The 17872-nt window shown below is 54.5% G+C and overlaps 10 protein-coding genes across 10 annotated transcripts; 6 read left to right on the top strand and 4 right to left on the bottom strand.

The window, feature by feature from the left end:
- Nucleotides 1–166: 166 nt before the first annotated feature.
- N7474_010539 (NAD(P)-dependent alcohol dehydrogenase) lies at nucleotides 167–1284 on the bottom strand (the record flags this gene model as incomplete). The annotated part of the gene is made up of 2 exons (XM_057201949.1): nucleotides 167–1093; nucleotides 1150–1284. 2 exons carry the CDS (start codon nucleotides 1282–1284, stop codon nucleotides 167–169), a joined length of 1062 nt encoding a protein of 353 aa, XP_057048220.1.
- Nucleotides 1285–1635: 351 nt separating this feature from the next.
- Nucleotides 1636–2479, top strand: N7474_010538 (Vanillyl-alcohol oxidase C-terminal subdomain 2; the record flags this gene model as incomplete). The annotated part of the gene is made up of 2 exons (XM_057201948.1): nucleotides 1636–1879; nucleotides 1935–2479. The coding sequence occupies 2 exons, from the start codon at nucleotides 1636–1638 to the stop codon at nucleotides 2477–2479; spliced, it is 789 nt and encodes a 262-aa protein (XP_057048219.1).
- Nucleotides 2480–2535: 56 nt separating this feature from the next.
- Nucleotides 2536–3602, top strand: N7474_010537 (uncharacterized protein; the record flags this gene model as incomplete). Its single annotated transcript, XM_057201947.1, has 2 exons — nucleotides 2536–3438; nucleotides 3510–3602. The coding sequence occupies 2 exons, from the start codon at nucleotides 2536–2538 to the stop codon at nucleotides 3600–3602; spliced, it is 996 nt and encodes a 331-aa protein (XP_057048218.1).
- A 35-nt stretch (nucleotides 3603–3637) lies between these two features.
- N7474_010536 (uncharacterized protein) lies at nucleotides 3638–3880 on the bottom strand (the record flags this gene model as incomplete). Its single annotated transcript, XM_057201946.1, has 1 exon — nucleotides 3638–3880. The coding sequence occupies one exon, from the start codon at nucleotides 3878–3880 to the stop codon at nucleotides 3638–3640; it is 243 nt and encodes an 80-aa protein (XP_057048217.1).
- A 45-nt stretch (nucleotides 3881–3925) lies between these two features.
- On the bottom strand, nucleotides 3926–6409 carry N7474_010535 (Het-C domain-containing protein; the record flags this gene model as incomplete). The annotated part of the gene is made up of 2 exons (XM_057201945.1): nucleotides 3926–6032; nucleotides 6087–6409. 2 exons carry the CDS (start codon nucleotides 6407–6409, stop codon nucleotides 3926–3928), a joined length of 2430 nt encoding a protein of 809 aa, XP_057048216.1.
- Nucleotides 6410–7299: 890 nt separating this feature from the next.
- On the top strand, nucleotides 7300–8700 carry N7474_010534 (uncharacterized protein; the record flags this gene model as incomplete). The annotated part of the gene is made up of 1 exon (XM_057201944.1): nucleotides 7300–8700. The coding sequence occupies one exon, from the start codon at nucleotides 7300–7302 to the stop codon at nucleotides 8698–8700; it is 1401 nt and encodes a 466-aa protein (XP_057048215.1).
- A 445-nt stretch (nucleotides 8701–9145) lies between these two features.
- Nucleotides 9146–10998, top strand: N7474_010533 (Clr5 domain-containing protein; the record flags this gene model as incomplete). Its single annotated transcript, XM_057201943.1, has 2 exons — nucleotides 9146–9261; nucleotides 9324–10998. 2 exons carry the CDS (start codon nucleotides 9146–9148, stop codon nucleotides 10996–10998), a joined length of 1791 nt encoding a protein of 596 aa, XP_057048214.1.
- Nucleotides 10999–11277: 279 nt separating this feature from the next.
- Nucleotides 11278–14078, bottom strand: N7474_010532 (WD repeat protein; the record flags this gene model as incomplete). The annotated part of the gene is made up of 3 exons (XM_057201942.1): nucleotides 11278–12956; nucleotides 13028–13782; nucleotides 13840–14078. The coding sequence occupies 3 exons, from the start codon at nucleotides 14076–14078 to the stop codon at nucleotides 11278–11280; spliced, it is 2673 nt and encodes an 890-aa protein (XP_057048213.1).
- A 175-nt stretch (nucleotides 14079–14253) lies between these two features.
- N7474_010531 (DNA-directed RNA polymerase core subunit RPB10) lies at nucleotides 14254–14644 on the top strand (the record flags this gene model as incomplete). Its single annotated transcript, XM_057201941.1, has 4 exons — nucleotides 14254–14289; nucleotides 14349–14407; nucleotides 14456–14542; nucleotides 14602–14644. 4 exons carry the CDS (start codon nucleotides 14254–14256, stop codon nucleotides 14642–14644), a joined length of 225 nt encoding a protein of 74 aa, XP_057048212.1.
- Nucleotides 14645–15091: 447 nt separating this feature from the next.
- N7474_010530 (uncharacterized protein) lies at nucleotides 15092–17147 on the top strand (the record flags this gene model as incomplete). The annotated part of the gene is made up of 5 exons (XM_057201940.1): nucleotides 15092–15244; nucleotides 15299–15388; nucleotides 15445–15549; nucleotides 15599–15743; nucleotides 15859–17147. The coding sequence occupies 5 exons, from the start codon at nucleotides 15092–15094 to the stop codon at nucleotides 17145–17147; spliced, it is 1782 nt and encodes a 593-aa protein (XP_057048211.1).
- Between the last annotated feature and the right edge of the window lie 725 nt (nucleotides 17148–17872).

Below are 17872 nucleotides of genomic sequence, written 5' to 3'. Positions count from 1 at the left end.
ACCCCCCTCTGTTGTCGTTCTTTTATCCTTTCTACAGATGCTGGTGACAGCGCCCCGGGGATGGGCGCTTCTGCAGTGAAGCCAATTGAATCATTCATTTCCTTCTGCTTTTTGTTATGGATTCTAACTTGCCGCCAGAGGGGGGCTGCAAATTGCATAGACACTCTCACGCGTCGATGCCTGCGATGAGAGTCTTAATGCCCTTTCCGGCCTTGACCTCCTTAAAGGCCTGCTCGGCCTCCTCAAACTTGACGGTGCCGGTGATCAACTTCTTCACATCCACCTTGCCCGAGGAGACCAAGCCAACCGCCAGCTTGTAGTCCCCGCTTCCGTATCGGAAGCTGCCGTGGATACTCAACTCCTTGGAGCAAGCCGCCATGATCGGAAACTGGATCTCGCTCCGGCCCATACCGCCCTGCACATACGTGCCGCCATTTCGCAGGACGTGGATACCTGTATGCACCGAGGGTTCCGCACCCGAAGCATCGATCGCCACATCCGCACCAGCACCCAGTTCATTCTCTTCCTTCAGCCGATCAGCATTCATCATTGCCGACACTTTGCCGGGCAGAAAAGTCGCCGTCACGGCATACTGCTTGGCAAAGTCCAGGCGGGGCTGTTGGATATCCACCGCGATCACCTTAGACGCCCCAAATGCTGTTGCCACCGCGCAGCAGAGCAAACCCACGGGGCCAGCGCCGAACACCACGACCGATTGGCCGGGGCTCACGCGGGCCTGGCGGACGATATGCACAGCCACGCTCAAAGGCTCCATCAGAGCTCCCTCCTGCAGAGACAGATGGTCGGGAAGCTTGTAGCAGAAATCCTCCGGTAGCACATAATACTTGGCTAGCGTACCGTCATAAGGCGGAGTAGCTGCAAAGGCCATGTTCTCGCAGAGGTTGTACTTGCCCGCCTTACAGGGCTCGCACCGGCGGCAGGAGATGCCGGGCTCCATGGCGACGCGGTCGCCGACCTTTAGGGTGGTGACTGCGGACCCGACTTGGCTGATAATGCCGGCCGACTCGTGCCCGAGAACCATGGGATCCTTGACGACGAATTGGCCAATAGCGCCGTGCTCCCAATAGTGTACCTATGTCGGATTAGTTGCGGCGGCAGGAGGGAGGTCGTGCGATTGATGATACTTACATCGCTGCCACAGATGCCGGTGTATTTGACGTTGATGAGTACATCATGGGGGTTCTTCAATTCAGGGACTGGGCGGTCCTCGTACTTGACCTGATGGATGCCCTCGAGAATGAAGGAGAGGTTCTGCCCCGCCATCGATTGATTGATTAGCCGGGAGATAGGTGTGGGTCAGGGATAGATCGATACATACCTTGGCAGTTTGGGACGACATGGCTGGGGGAGGAAGAGAGAGTGTGAGAGAGAGAGAGTGAGAGCGAGAGATGAAAGGAAGAAGAGAGAAGAACGAGGGAAAGAAGTAGTTAATAGTAGAACCAAAAAAAAAAAGTGTCAAGTGATCCATGTTGGCTGTCGATTTAGCCGCCTTTTACCCGTGTGCTCGTCATCAAGGCGGTGTGTGCTCGCTCTATCTTGCCTACAACCGACGTCCTTCCCATGTACCCACAATTATTATTACATAGAGTACTGGGTTATCGTCTTCCATCCTCAATGCTCCCCGCCAATGCTGTCGCCCTCAGGGCGCTGCGTGGCGTTAGAGCAACTCCGCCTTCCCTGCACCCCCGACTCTTCAGTGTGTCGACCGTCCGCCCGAACGAAAAGCCGCAGCAGTCGTTCAAAAGCCAGCTGTATGAAAGCACCCAGCAGCGACTCAAGCGCGAGCGTGCCGAGCAGGAGCGATTCGCCCAATATCAGACTCAGTCCCCTGGCGGTCGCTATGCCGCCCTGATGTTCGGTATGCGCTTGTACCCCGGACCCGGACCTTCCCCATCCCGCTGACGTCGGTCCAGCCTTGGTCTTTTTCTCCGGCAGTGCGTACTATCTAGGGTCACTCAAGCCGGCAGCTCTCCCGAAGTCGTCAACAAGCTCGCTTGCGGATATCGACGCTCCCCAACACAATGTCTCGCCCTCCAACCTCCAGGCGGCGTGGGCGGATTTCATCGACATTCTCGGTAAGGAGAACGTGTCGACTGCGCTCGGGGACTTGGAAATGCACGCGGGTTCGGATTGGTCGTCTTATTCACGTGGGGAGAACGAAAAACCGTTTCTAATTTTATATCCGTCGAGCACTGAGGAAGTCTCTCGGATAATGAAAATCTGCCACCAACGCGTCATCCCCGTCACGCCATACTCGGGCGGCACGAGCTTGGAAGGCCATTTTGCCTCGACCAGGGGAGGGGTATGCATTGATTTTCGTCGTATGGATCGCATCCTGGGGCTTCACAAGCGCGATTTGGATGTGGTGGTGCAGCCGGCCGTCGGATGGGAGGAGTTGAACGAAGAGCTGTCCAAGGATGGCTTGTTCTTCCCCCTGACCCCGGGCCCGGGGCCATGATCGGAGGTATGGTGGGTACGGGCTGCTCCGGCACCAATGCTTACCGATACGGGACCATGCGTGAGTGGGTTCTCTCATTGACCGTTGTTCTCGCCGATGGAACAATCATCAAGACTCGACAGCGGCCTCGGAAGTCAAGCGCTGGCTATGATCTCACCAAAATTTTCATTGGGAGCGAGGGTACCCTCGGTCTCATCACGGAGGCTACGTTGAAGCTCACCGTGAAGCCTCAGAGTCAGAACGTTGCTGTTGCAAGCTTTCCCTCCATTCACAGTGCGGCCGAGTGTGTGACACAGGTGGTGGAGGCGGGCATCCCTGTCGCCGGATTAGAAATTCTGGACGACGTACAGATGAAGTGCATCAATGCCAGCCAGTCCACTAGCCGGCAGTGGAAGGAGTCGCCTACCTTGTTCTTTAAATTTGCCGGCACCCCCGTGGCAGTGAAAGAGCAGATCGGGCTGGTACAGAAGATTGTGTCTAAAACCGCCGGCCGATCATTTGAGTTCGCTCGCGGCGAAGAAGAAATGCAGGAGCTTTGGAGCGCTCGCAAACAGGCGCTGTGGAGTGTCATGGCGATGAAAAGGAGCCCTGATGACCATGTCTGGACAACAGACGTAGCAGTCCCGATGAGCAAACTCCCCGATATCATCGAGGCTACGAAAGAAGATTTGACGCAGAGCCGGCTGCTGGCCGGTATCTGTGGCCATGTTGGAGATGGCAATTTTCATGGTGAGCTTATTCTCCGTGTCGCGAGGTTTCCGAACCCAGCTAACTCGCATTTAGCCATTATTTTGTTCAGCGACAGCGAAAGGCAGGTTGCTGAGGGTGTCGTCCATCGAATGGTGAAACGGGCTGTGGAAATGGATGGCACAGTAACAGGAGAACATGGAGTTGGCCTTGTCAAACGAGACTATCTTGAGCACGAACTGGGCGAATCCACCGTGGATGCCATGCGCCGTGTAGGTCACATCTACAATACCTGTCTACGTCATGGAGAACATCAACTCTAACTATCTTGAACATTTTGCAGTTAAAACTGGCCTTCGATCCACTTCGTCTGCTTAATTGTGACAAGGTGGTCCGAACGGAGCAGCCCGCGGCCGGAGAAGTCAAAGAATGGTAATTGTCCCTGTCCTTCGGGGCTTCGAGTTCGACCTTTCAGTCCGAGCTTTCAGAGCCCGATCGGTCATGGCTATGGTGCCGCTGTCTGTGCTTTTTATGACGAGGGCGCCTTTCCTCATCACCACCATCGCTGTCGGACGTTCCACTGGAGCGTCGCTCATGTCGATGGTGTCGCTCGACATGATGCCCGGCGCGGTTGTCTGGTCCCTGCTCATACTCCTGGGATGGATAGCCAGGATTTTCATATTTATCATAGCCTCGCTGTGGTCTGCGTGCCATGGTAGGACGTTAATATATGATGATACTTCAGAATAAACATTTGACTCACCGGTCAACCCCTTCACGCATGTAGCTCCGATCCACATCGCTGTAAGCCTGCCTCTGCTCATGCTCATAGCGCTCCGTGCGCTCGTATTCCTGGCGGCCACCGTGGTAGATCTCCCGTCGTTCATGTTTATAGTAACCACCCTCTCCGCTGTCCTCTTGCTGGTGTTGGGGGTACTCCTCCCCTCTATAGTGCTCCACCGGGGGATACTCGTCGCGCCGTATTGGAGAGCGTCGTCCATAGTGCGCCGCTTCGCGCTGGTATTGAGGTACTTCCGTCTCGTATCGATCGGAATTGTCATGTCGAGGGTGAGGTAGGGCATGCTCTTTGTGCTCTTTGTGCTCTTTGTGCTCTTTGTGCTCTTTGTGCTCTTTGTGCTCTTTGTGCTCTTTGTGCTGTTTATGTCCCTTGCCATGTCGGGTAGCGTGATTTTCGCCTTTGGGGGACTCGGGAGTTCCTCGTCCAGACTGGTGACCAGGCTCGTCGAGGATCATATCGCCCATCCCCCCAACGAGCCCACCAACTATGCCTCCCAGTGCACCTCCGCCGACAGCCTCGAAGGCAAGCTTCTCAATACCGGCATCACCAGACTGGTGATTTCCACCACGCTTCCCTTGACCCTTGGGAAGTGCCAACGGCTTTCCACATCCATGTCCGGAGTCATGTACCCCTGCTTTGTGGTTTTTGCCCTTGAGAACACCATCCCGGCTCAGCTGTCCACGCAAGATGTCCCGCTCCTCCTCGTTCTTTTCTCGCCACCACTTCTCGACGGTCGAAAACATGATTTGGCGGATGTCGGCTGCTCCATCATCCCCATATTCACGCAGGGCAGGATGGTGAAAGACCCCAGAAATAATCCTGTTCAGGGTTCGATCGACATCGACATCCTCATTGTCCCAGCATTGCATCAATTGAGGAACAGTCCACTTGACCACGTTTGACGCAATGCGGCCCGCGGGCTCGTTGAGGACATTCGAGAAGTGGTCCTTGGAAAGCATGGAATGTGTCGGGTCTGACGCAGAGTCGTCATTGAAGACCATATGTTGCTGCTCTCTGCTGCTTTGGATTACCTCCGAAGAACCGGTCTCAAGCTCGGCTTTGACCTGGTTGATGATCGGGAGAACGTATGGTGCCAGGATGGAGAAGACGAAGACCGTAATTTGGTCCTGAATCTGCTCAATTAGTTCGGGTAGGACTGGTATCTGTTCAATGGCCTCGTGGATTGCCTTCAGCAGTTCATCGTGCCATTCCAAAACTGGGTAGACCTGCTGCTGAACGTTGTCCAGGTAGCGAGTCCACTGTTCAGGTTCACGTGGACTGACATGCTGGTTGGTTTTCCGCGCAATGTCGGCCTTGGTCTTGAAGTCATCCATCTGGTTTGCCTGGCTGGGACTGTCCCCGATCAGCCCACTCGGGATGTTGCTCAGCAAGTCCTGCAGGAAGCTCTTTGATGGGCCTTCGTTTTGTGATTTTGAGATGACCTCTTCCAGTGATTGGATTTCGGACTGCATGGTTTTATCCGACAGCTCCCCTAGCACGGAGTGGAAGAAGTCGACTCCGCCAAAGGTACCTGTCACAATGGGACAGACATAGTCGCGCGCACCACGAACTTGAAGCCTCGTATTCTGACCAACGTGGGCAAACACTTTGGTTTCGCCGATCTCAATCAGGCTCAGCTCGGTGTAGTTCGAATGCGCCGCGTAGTCTTCCAGGCAGTGTAGACCGGTGCCCATCAGTCGAAGGGCTTCATGTAGATCTTCATCCTTCCGTGACCGAGCATACTTGCGACCCAGCTGGATTGAACGACCCAGGACACGACGGACCAACGCCGCTGATGTAGGAATCCCAAGGTCTTCCGATGCGATGTAATTTTTCAAGCCTGCATGATTTCTCTTCCTTAGTTTAGCCCTCTTTTGGCAGGGTGAGTGCATACCTGTACGCGGATCTACTGCAAGCTCTCTCTCTTCGTCGACAGGGCCTCGGAGCCGACGGTCATAGCAGCGCGCATCTTCACCTTCTGCATATCCGAGAGGGTTATCAATGTGCTCAGTCGGCTGGTAACACCCTAGGCGCTCCGTCGTCACCTCGAATTCTCGAGTCCCGAAGCTGGTCAGCAGGCGTTAGCAAACACTCTCTTCCGATCATTCTGGACTTGCTTACCCAAAGCTCATGAAACCCAGCACCCAGATCAAGATCCGGATAGCTTCGGCGCTGACATATTTGACGGTGCCTACGTCAACGGCCTGGCTGTAGTCCCGCAGCCAGTTGCCAAAGTACACGCGCTTCACATCCAGCTTATTGAACTTCCGGCCGCCCGCCACTCGGGCCAGGAAAAGCGTTAACAAGGTATCCTCGATATCTCCATGGCGCCAGTTCTGTCCTTCGATTCGAGAGAGGGAGGCGATGTTTCCAGCGCCGAAGCCATGGGCGTGGCCGGAGATGAAGAGCAAGATTAAGAGGGAGAAGCACCAAGTCTGCGGCATTGTGTTTTAGTTGTTTTCTTCCAGGCGTTTGGTGGGTTGTGTGCTCTTTTTGGGCAGGATAGGGGGGGAACCCCACCTCGATCGGCAAAAGGCCAAGAGTTCATGGTAGTGGCTGGGCGTGCGTATATATACATGGTGAGGTCGCGATATATATATAGTCGCACGGTGGATAGGATGGACGGTTAGGGCTAGGAAGGGATGGGAGAAAGGATACCGGTCAACACTTGACCAGACCGAGGTATGTATGACCGTACGGAATCAAGCCATTTGACCCAGTCATAATAATTATCCATTGACTTGGTCGATACTACATGTATAGTGTATAGCAGTAGGCACCATACCATACTCCTAACCTACCGCATGCGGGCCTCTCCCACCGTCTGCGGCTTCACCGCTCCCCAACCTTATCTTTCTTCCTCTCACTCACTCACCCACCCACTCAACTCTCTTTTCTCCCTCTATTCTTTCTTTCTCCCTCCCATGCAGACATATTATTTCACACCCACTTTCTGTCTCTACCTGGCTGCATCCATCACTCTGGCTTCCTGACCGATTCTCCCTCAACCCCCGTCTTCCCCCTCGAGGTCGTCATTGTACCGTACGCCGATCCGAGAAGTGCTGTTCAAGTGTCAGTCTTCGATGGTGTCGCATCGCTTGATTATCCTCCAAGCCTCATCCCTCACCAATATTCGATCCTCCGTCCGTCGCAAACCATCCTGCCTCCTACGTGTGCAGCCACCGGCCGTCTCATCGTCTGACACCCCCGCCGATTCTCCGCTGCAACAAACAGACCCGAGCTACCACCATGCGCCGCGTAATTCATCTCTAAGACACCTGTTCCCTAGAGTTAGCCGCCGGAGGACGGGCATTGTTGTTCACAGCTGGTGATCATGACCCGTACGGACATCCACTATGCTCATGAGATGGCTCGTCCGATTTCACGGAGCCGTGCCTCGACCGATTCCGACTCGCCGTCACTCTCGAAGAAGAATAGCCTCCCAAGCGCCCGGAGAATCTCCAACGCCGAAGGCCGATGGACTGCTCCCCAGAATGACACTCTTCTGATGCCCCATGCCCCACTTGATCTGGATGGCGCGGCCCAAAAGTTGGCCCCGTCTCCTGCCCTCTCTGAACAGTCGCATTCCCCGCCCGATACCAAACGTCGCAGTTCGAGGACCTCGAGCAACCCTACGCCAGAGATTGGCGCAATTGGACAATCATGGAATCAAGATTCTCATCACCTGATGACGGCTTCCGATTTCAATACATCTTCCGATGCACTGGACTATCGATTACAGAAGGGCAGATCAGCCAAGACAAAAGTCCACATCAAACCGATACTCCGGAGGATGTCTCGGGATGATGCACCGTCGGCATCAATTGACCTCTCTCGGTCATCAACCGAGCAGGATGGGTTAGGCATTTATTGGAACCTCGATCGAGATCGGCGCCGGAGCGAGTCGCTCACGGGAAGTACGTACCGAAGAACAGCATCTGGTTTACATCATCGGTCTACCAGCGGGACATCTCAGTTTTCCACGGGCACCGGCTCGAGTATTAGCAAGCCGGGGTCGCAATACGTCCACCCTATGCGGCAGATGCCCAGCGCGTTCACGCCACCGCTAGGTCAGTCGTATCAGGCGTCGGCCCATGAAAGCGACCTCGAAGATGGTAGTCCCGAAACCGAATCTTCAGCTTTGCCCGGTTCGGAGACCCAGCGCACCCCGATGTATGCGTCCTCTTCGGGACCACCCCCACGACTGTCACTACACCTTCAAGATGATTCCTTTACACGTTTGCCAGGGATTTCACAAACCAACATCGCCAGCCGGCCTTCGTTTGGCTACTCCAGGGACAACGGGAGCACCTTGGACACCGCATCCCCGATCTCGAGGACGTCTCTTGACTTTGGCTTTCGATCGCGCACACGGACCAGCACCGACCCCATTTCTCGAGCGGCCGCAATCCAAGCCGCCCGCCAAGCGTTCGAGGAGAAGGAAGCTGCCAAGACTCGCCGGTTTGAGAAACAGCAGATCAAAGCGGAAGAAAGACAAACGCGGCGTCGGGAGAAGCGACATCTGTCCCCAAACCGCGACTCACTGGCTGTACATTCTGGTCAAGAGATGTCCGAGAAGGCCACCCAGCTCCCGCTAGCCAGCCCTCCGAAATCCCATGAACGGCAACCCTCAGCATCGTGGAAATCCCAGTCAAAGAGCACGTGGATGCTCTTCGTGACGTGGCTGCGGACCCGGGTGTTTAAGCTGCGACGGAAAGCACGAAAGCTTCGCTAGTTCCCTCTTTTCTCAATTTCTGTTAATAGCCCACTAGCGAGCGCGTTATTCCCTTTCTCTTCGGGGTCGGGGACGGTCGTCCGGCCATTGGTGGCCACTTTTAGTTTTATTTTTCCTTTTGCACAGCGCTCTTTCTTTTGGATGGGGGAGTTATTAAGTCGCAGGACGATAAACATTTCTTAAGACTCGAACAGTGCCTGGCTGTCCTACAGTTGTTTGTTCAAACAAATTCAATCCAGTTTAGTTGCCAACTTCTTAGGTGTAAACCCACCACGTGACCAAACTGCGCCTTGTGCGCCTCTGGCCTCCCTTCTTTCTTTGCTCTTTTCCCCTACGGCGCACCGCGACAACCACCACCACCTTGCTAGCTCCACACCAGCTCCTCGCTGCGTGGCTCCGCAAACACCTTCCTCCTTCGCCCGGGAGTCTCTTCCCACCAGCCACCATGGTGTACGACTGGGCGGGGAAGCGGGACATCTGCTACCAGATGTATATCCGGGACAAGAAGGCTCTGGAGGATATCATGGAGCACATGCGAACCGCCTATCAGTTTGCACCGAGGTGAGTTGAGACCTGCCTGCTGTCCGAGACTCGCCACTAAGAACATCATGTCATCTTCACAGTAAACGCGCCTTCCAAAACCAGTTCAAACGCTGGGGGTTCCCGTCGAAGCAGAATCCTGCCCACAAAAATGTCGAGCTTGTTGCGCGAATCAAACAGCTCTGGGAAACGAATACAACACAGCGCGACATGCTGCGGATCTTGAACGAGGAGGGCTTCGATATCAAAGAAAGAGAGTTGATGCGTGTGCGTGCAAAGAATCGCTGGCTTCTCCGTGTCCCCAATGGGATGAAGTCCCAGTCTAACGCTGGAACGCGAATTTCTCACCTAGAGGACGAAGGCTTGCTTGCACTACAACAGGAAGTATACAAGAATGATGATGGGTTCGACGATGACAACTCCCACCCTCCCGAATCAGCTGGTAATCATTCCACATCGCCTGGTTTGACGCCCGAGGTGATCGCGAAACGCAAAGAGCGCCTTGAACGTCTGAAGACAGAAAGTGCAGAGCGGTGGGCCTCGAGAAAGCGTCGCCGTCGTACTCGTGGTTGGGCCGGTTTGCCGGCGGACCCCCCTGGGCCTCCACGGTTTCCGTCGGAGACCACAATTGATGAGAGTAAGCAGTACCTCAGCCTAGACAACGCCATGTACCGTCAAGTGCGGGATCACTTCCAGCGAATCTGCGAGGAAGCCGGCTTTATTAAAAAAACAGCGGCGGGGCCAGAGCGATGGCAGGCCGCCAAGGATCGATTGATTCAAGAATCCTCCCATCTCCAACAAGTCTTCAACACCGAACCAAACCAACGCGATGCGAAAACCCTTGCCCTCGATGTGGTCTGCACTGACGTTACGAAACGCATGAGAACTCTGGAGCGTCGAATGACTATAGCGGAGGCTAAGAACGCCCTGGGAATCAATCCAGAGGAGAGCCGCCAGATTCGCAACGCATTCTATGATATTCTTAAAGCAGACCACTTTACTAGCAAGCTGGAGGCGGGCGATGAACACTGGCAGGCGATGAAAGAGCAGTGGATTCGGAACTCTGAGCTTCTGCAGCGGATTTTGGCACCGGGACCCGCAGACCCCGACCACACTACCGAAGTGAAGAAAGCCTTGGAAGTTCTTTGTCGCGACGTAATGAAACGACTTCGCGACGAACAGACGAAACGAGACCCTGCTCGCAAGCGATCCGGAGCGCGTACCGAGTCCCCGAATACCCCACTCACCAACAATCCTGTTGGGAACATGCTGGGCAATGGGATCAGTAATGGGATTAGCACTCTTGCATCCCAGGCGCTTGCGAGCGCGCCTATCACCGCAAATGAGATTGGGGATATGCAGATCGACCCTTCTTTACTCCAGGCGGCTAACGACCCATCCTTTTCAGCAAGTACCCAGCATGATCCGGGCAGTGCATTTGATTACGTGGACCCCATGCTTAATCCAAGTCTGCTCCATACTCCGATCTATCTACAAATCAGTCCCCAGAGCCAGGTGCCGGGGCTAGCATCCAAGACCTGGGCGGAAAAGTTAACCACTAGGTCAATCGACGAGTTGAGGCAATTCGTTGCTGCCCGGTATCCTTACTCAACTATCACCAAGATTGAAGGCATCGATCGGGATGAGCAGGGGAATGTGATCCCATTCCTCATTGACGAAGACCATGAACTGGACGCATACCTGACCCATGTGCATGGAAGAAAGGCGTCACTGGTTTTGACCTTGGGCCAGATTTAGGGAAGGATTGTTTTTGTACTGGCTGATGCGAAACCATCGCACTTATTCACGGGATATCATGATACACCCAGTCATTCACATAAAAATGCTCTTTCTACCCGAGCCAAATTAAAACATGTTCCACACCCCTGAGAGCCTGTAGACATCTTTCTTACATCATTGCCTGCCAATAATATGTACAATGATGCCGAGAATAGGGACAATCACTTTTGTAGGATCATGGTATATACAGAGAAGAATGAAGGGAAGGGGTCATAACTGCCCTATGCAGTAGAATTTTCACTCGGCGCGGAGAGACTGAACCACATTCCTAAAGAGAACGCTCATAGCAGGTAGAGAGAACGAGGGCGTGCTCCCAAATACACTTGCCAGCCCCTTGGCCTGTGATGGAGTATCCAGGTCGACAGGTTGTGCAGGATTGCGCTCATGTCCCCGACTGAAAAGGCTTGTTAATCCAGAATTGAGATGAAGAGATGGATCCCGATTCTGGGTACTTTTCCGGGCAGTTGTTTCCTCGCAGCCTAAGCGCTGCACATGAGCTACCGTATCGATGACAATGTAGTCGCCGGAAGAGGCATCCGAAAGCAATGCGAGTGGACGGTTTCGTAGATGGTCCTGGAATACCAATTGGAAGGACGGGACATCGTAGATGCGCATGTGAGACCGATTCTTGCGCCGTTTCTTGGTTGAATCACTCGAAGAACCATCGGCTCCCCGAGCTGCAACTGCAAACGTCTGATTGCGAGGGTTCACCGCGAGGAGCTGGGGGTTTCCAGAGGCGGATGCACCAGCCGATTCTGATGACTGAATGGCCCTGACAATGTCGTCGACTGTATCCCACACAGTTACTGAGTGGGTGGAAGAAATGATGAGATATTTGCCCAGGAAGCTCATCGTACAGGGCTCGCCATGGAAAGCCCCAGTTCTTCGGTACTGTACCGTACAAGTTCGCACATCAATCAGAAGGACCAGACCGCCAGTTGCAGAGAATTCTGCCGAAAGACAGATGGCAAGAACAGACCCATCCTCCGAGAAAGCGAGGCAAGCCGTGTCAAGAGATGTGGTTTGGGTGCCACCAAGGAAACCCTTCAAGTCAATAAGACCGCGGCACTTCCATGTATCTAATTGCACCTGGGGCTCATCGTTTGTCTTCAAGCCACTGCGATTCCTGGCAGTAGGGCACCAGAAACGAACAAAGGCATCTTCACCGATAGTCGCAAACTCATGAGCACCCGGGCGGGACACGAGACCCAATAGGGAAGAGTGGCGAGAGTCAGTGAAATGCGGTCCATCTATACGGGTGACCAATTCCCAGGTATCAGAGGAAGCGCTCCACTTCCAGAATTTCAGAAACACCTCCGAGCGACAAGGGTTGGCGGAAGCAACGCCTGGGACATTGAAATCGACGGCCTCGGCGTCTTGAGAACGAGGAGTCCAGGTATCGGTAGTCGCTAGCCACTTGCCATCATGCGCGACATCGAGATATTTGACATCTGGTGCCAGTATCGGAGACCCTTCTGGCCCAATGCTTAGTGTGGTGGCGTTGGTTCGCGTCAAAGCCTGGCGCGCAATATGGCAATTGGAGCGGATGTCGTAAGTTTGGAGCACGGCGCGACTTGCAGGCTGAGAATCATGTTGGGAAGATTGATGGGACGCTGGGACAGCCACGAGCAATTGTTCAGGGCGTTGCGGATGTAGCGCGGCAACAACCGGGGAACTGGTCGAAGACGGCTCCGGGCACAGCTGCAGACCGGTAACGGTAGCTGAAGGCTGAAGTTCTCGGGCCGATAAAACCATGACCGAGTTGTCGGCAAGTTTCACCACGTAGGAATCGCCTTCGGGGGAGACCACAATGTTGCATACTGGCGAGGAGAGGTGAGGCAGGAATTGCTTACGGCCCGTATCCAATTGCCATAGGACCATGACCGACTCTTCTCCCCCTGACATGATATAGTTACCTGAAAGGGATGGTTAGCAAAACGAACAAAAGAACGTTTCTATCAATACCAATGAGTGGGAGTGCACATACCATCTTTTGACCAGCGCACGGCATTTACGGGACCCCTATGCCAATGCAATTTCCGAGCAACAGATTTCTTTTCCATGTCGCGGCCGCTCTCCTGACCAAACAGTGTATTGAGAACATCTTGGTAGACCAAAATGGAACCACCACTTTCTCCCACGGCGAGGTCGAGCGGATTAGAGCCTTGAAGCGTGTTTCGGGCTTCTGGCGCACTGTCCCGTATATGGAAGCATTTTGCATGCACTGGGAGACTCGCCTCTTTCCAAGTATACTGTACAGACTGGATGCTCTCAAGGTCCAAGCTCGTGGTGGTGCCCATAATCAGATTATGGCCATCTGCCGCAACGATGACTCGACCCTCTCGAGCAATTGTGAAGGAACTGATCCGCTTGGTGGTCTGCATCACGACCGCGCCCTGAAGCTTTCCATCACCCAGAGCATTCACCACGATCTGCCGCTTTCCTTCCTTTTGCTGCAAGGAGAAGAACAAGACGTCAGGGTGGTCCGCACGTTCGTTCACAATCAAGTCACCCGAGATGGCCAGACAGTCGGTACCCCAACGCGCCAGCCGTTTCCCAGACTGCCAATGCCACTTGGTCACGAAGCCAGAGGATGTGAAAATATAGAGATGCTCGGGGTCGACCGGACAGATTCGGAACCCAATGACCTTGTGGCCGGCCTCCACTTGCAGAGTACGCAACAGGCGCGAGGTAGCGGTTGCATAGACCTGAACGGCGGTTTCGAGCCCGACAAAAAGATAACTATGGCCAAGATGATTAGCAGCATGCTCCCGAACAACCCAGAAAGACATCACTCACGCCTCGTCGGGCGTCACCAGAGGGTCCAGATTGGTGTAGCGCCCGCCCACCGGACGAGCAAACAGCCATGGCTGTGCCTTCTTGGGTTGGTCCGACGACTGGACGGCGGGCTTGTCGATCGAGATGGAGTTCTCAGAGAACCGACGTCGCTTGACACGGTCCCCATTGGGAGTAGGAGCTTTGTCAGAGGCGGCATCGCTGAGCCGAGAGCGTTTCTGTTTCCGTGCAGAGCCCGCCATCTTTGTTGCGACAACTACATGTAGTCTTTCCCGTTGACTTTTTTTTCCTCGTTGAAGGCGGACCCAGGCGGCAGAACCGAGATCTATTACGTAAGCCAGACCCGTGATCGGGCGAGGGTAAAAAAAAGCATCTTTCTCTTCCATCAGTCATAGTCGACTCAAACCCACGTTCAGCATGATCATTCCCGTCCGTTGCTTCTCCTGCGGCAAGGTATGTTGAACTAGTCTTCCTTGAGAGGTTCCTCCCCCAGCCGCTAACTCACGCACTAGGTCGTCGGCGACCTGTGGGAGCGCTACCTGCAGCTGCTGGATGATGGAGTGCCCGATGGGTGAATATCCCAAGTCCCATTCTGTTTGATCTCTTCTAACGTGCTCAGCGATGCTATGGACCAGCTCGGCTGCCGCCGCTACTGTTGTCGGCGGATGATCATGACCCACGTTGACCTGATCGAGAAGCTCCTTCGGTGAGTCTAGCCGTTGGCGCAGTCCTGTCCGAGCACCACACTCATCATTTCTTGCATAGGTACAATTCCGCCGACAAGGATCGGGCCAAAGCCGCCGTATAATCCTCCGCGATCGCCGGACTTTCCCCCTCCCCCTCGATGGAGCCCTAGGGTTTGACCTGGCCGACCATGAGTGGAGGAGCGCAACAAGACAGCAGTGTCGGGCTGGACAGGTCCGTCCGTCCATGCATTATTTTGGCGTTGGATCTGGCGTTGGGCAGGATGTGGTGTACTGAACAAGCGCCGTGATGCCCTAAGCGGCATAGTCCGGGGGCTCACCGCGCGGGCGCTGAGTGGCCCGAATGCATTGCTCGTCACGCCCCGGCGCCTAATCATGATTATTGTTCACCATTGCCAATACATTTATTATCTTTTTCTCTATCGACATAGTCTACCTAGGTACCTAGGCAGTGATAGTGGCCTGAGCTGTTAAGCGGGGAAGGAGGCAGTCAGCTCATTCTTCTCTGTTTCTCCTCTCTCTCATCCTTCCTCCCCCCGTCCCCGAGCAGGATGGCCGTCCAGTCCCCGCCTTCCGTCGTGTCCTATCGCGCCGAGTTGTCGATCGACACTCTTGCCACTTCAGAGTCGTCGTCGTCGTCGAATGGCGCGGTCAACGGAGCCGTGGAGACGAAGAGTAGCGAGAATGACCAGCCAGAGCTGACCGTATGTGCACGCACCAGCTGGCCCTCGATCCGTCTCTGACCAAGGAAATACTAGATTCAAACCTCGCCCACCTCTCGCAATAGATCGGATGACGATGAACCGCCCCAGTCGGTGATTCATGCCCCGCCGGGATTTGGCGACTTCGTAAGACCCCCCAGCAAAGATATGGGCATTGCTTACCGGAGTCTCATTTCCCCTAGACCAAGATGCAGGACGAGCCGACGGGTGCGGCCGACGAGGAGGAAGAACAGTCACCAAGCTCAGGACTCACCGGCTCGACGACGGTCTCGGATACGCCCAGGCGGGTGCGTCGTCTCATCCCGGAAAAACACACAGTCCACTGACCGGTTTTAGTATGGCTACAGTCCAGTGTCGCCGCCGCCGCTCACGACGACGATCACTGCCGCCCAAGATTGGTCAGACCGCGCGACGCCTCGGGCCCAAACAAGACATGAGTTTGAAGAAGCCGGGCGACGTACGCGCTCAAGCAGCCTGGAAGGTATGTGATCGCCACGATGCGGCAGGCTCTCCCCGTTACTGACCCAGTTTGAAGATATACCCGAAGGTGCGAAAGTTGCGACAATATCAGGACAAGGAATCTGACTGTTCGATAGGCAATTTTACTGGGAAAGAAGCCGAAATCAACGCGTTAAGGACGGCCCTCGCCGAATGCTGGACACTCTGCAATACGTTGGCTAGTTTAAGTTATATCAACCGAGAAAGGCTGCTCAAGTCCCATGAGGACGACATACAAGAGGATGCGTGGCGGTCATGTTGGCGGTTGTGCCAGAAACTATACGACACGCGTGATGATGATTATGCATCGCAGGTGAATCCCACCCTGGATCTGTGCCGAGACTTTTGTCAGGCGTTATTTGAAGTTCGTGTCCGCGATAGTGACCTGGCGGACTCGGTCTTGCGCGTGAGCTTTGAGCTCAATAATCACCTTTTTAATACGCACGACCGCAATCTGCCCGACGCGTTTCGAGAAAGAACGTTGGATTTTTACATTACCTTGTGCCATCGTCTCATGAAACAACGAACCCGGCTGACCGAAACCGACTCTCTCCTCAGCGCGTGTTGGTCCCTGGCAGAGATGTTGTTTAGCATCCGCCAGAGCAAACGAGAGGGCAGACCGCTGGATGAAGACCTGCTCGGGTCGGCGGTGCAAGCATGCTGGGAGCTCTGCGACATCTTCCGCGAGGGCTGGACGCTCCACAGCCTGCGCAATTCTGATCGGGGCACCCCGCGCCCCAGCCAGACGACGTTCACTCAGGCATTCCATCAAGCGACTCAGTCAGAGATGGATTTTGTAAATGACCCCTTGGGCCAAGCGGGCAATCCCGAGACTCCCACGACCATATTCGAAGATATGGCAACGATCTCCCCGGATGAGGCCCCCGTTCCAAATATCTTTGTGCTGGGGCACGGGAGCGGACACAGCGCGCATGCCAAATGGTCCTCCAATGCGTCGAGCATCTCAGAGAAGTCACGATCGTCTGGGCAGACAGCATCGTCCTCAAACACAGTGACCACTGTGTCCGAGGACCCCAACTTCATACGGCTCAAAATCCTGATCACCAAAGCCGCCATCAACAGTGGCTATCAACGGGGCGGCGCACAGAACCTCTCGTCTTTTGTCAAGTCTCTTTCGTCCGATGCGTTCGGGGCGGCGCCCTGGCAAACCGCATTGCTGAAGAACTATCGCAAGCTGGTGACGTTTGATCCCGCATTCCGCACGGCCGGCCAACAAGCCCGGGTCAGCGCGGTCGACGTCGCACATGCATGTCAAGCGATGGTGCACGGCGGGCAGTACTCCTGGCTGCGCGACCTGTATCGGCTGGTCTTCGGCTTCCACATGGAAGAAGCGATGGGGCGCAAAGGGGTCATGATCCAAACTTAACGCCGCCCCATTGTACAGTAGAAGGACCGGCTAACCCAAATTGTACTCGTAGTACCTAATAATGGGCCCAGGGCGCAAGAGTGGGTTGAGGCTGTCTCTCATGTTGTCTCGCCTCGGCTAATGAAGGGGATCCACCGCGGAAACAGTAATAATCTAACATGACTCCATCGGTTCGGAGGCTGTAACTATGTGCACATAATAATAATAATAATAATAATAATAATCCAATCAGCGCCAACCATGGCTGTTTGGCCTTGTCCGGAGTATATTATTGCCCTCCCGTGTCGACCAAGTCGAATGTGCCGAAATGATCATTCTTTGACGGCTGCGTGGTGGATATAGTGACGGCCCTTGTTCTGCTACCCCTGACGATCTCACGATCTCTCGGGCACGGTTCAATGAGTAGTAGTACTATGGACTGTCATTGAACAATCTCGAGATCGGCTTCTGGGGTTTCTTAGAATGCTTCTTCTGTCGGCATGCCGCGCACAGACAGACAAGATGTGCACGATTCACTAGTTAGCTACAGTACATAGTACATACCGATAGCCTTGTAGTAACTAAAACAACCCCCGATTCTGGAGCACCGAGAGGAACCGACCTCATGCCGTGCAAGGCTCCCGAGACCAATTGGTGTTCCAAACACAGCGCAGCAATTTCCTTCCTAGTCCCTTGCATATAGTACCTCTTCAAGAGGACGGCGGTTGAGTCCAAAAAAAAAAGGC

The sequence above is a fragment of the Penicillium riverlandense genome (assembly GCF_028828495.1).
Source record: "Penicillium riverlandense strain IBT 135883 chromosome Unknown utg000009l_segment0_segment0, whole genome shotgun sequence".
Classification (NCBI taxonomy): Eukaryota; Fungi; Ascomycota; class Eurotiomycetes; order Eurotiales; family Aspergillaceae; genus Penicillium; species Penicillium riverlandense.
This window is presented reverse-complemented; position numbering and strand designations above follow the sequence as displayed.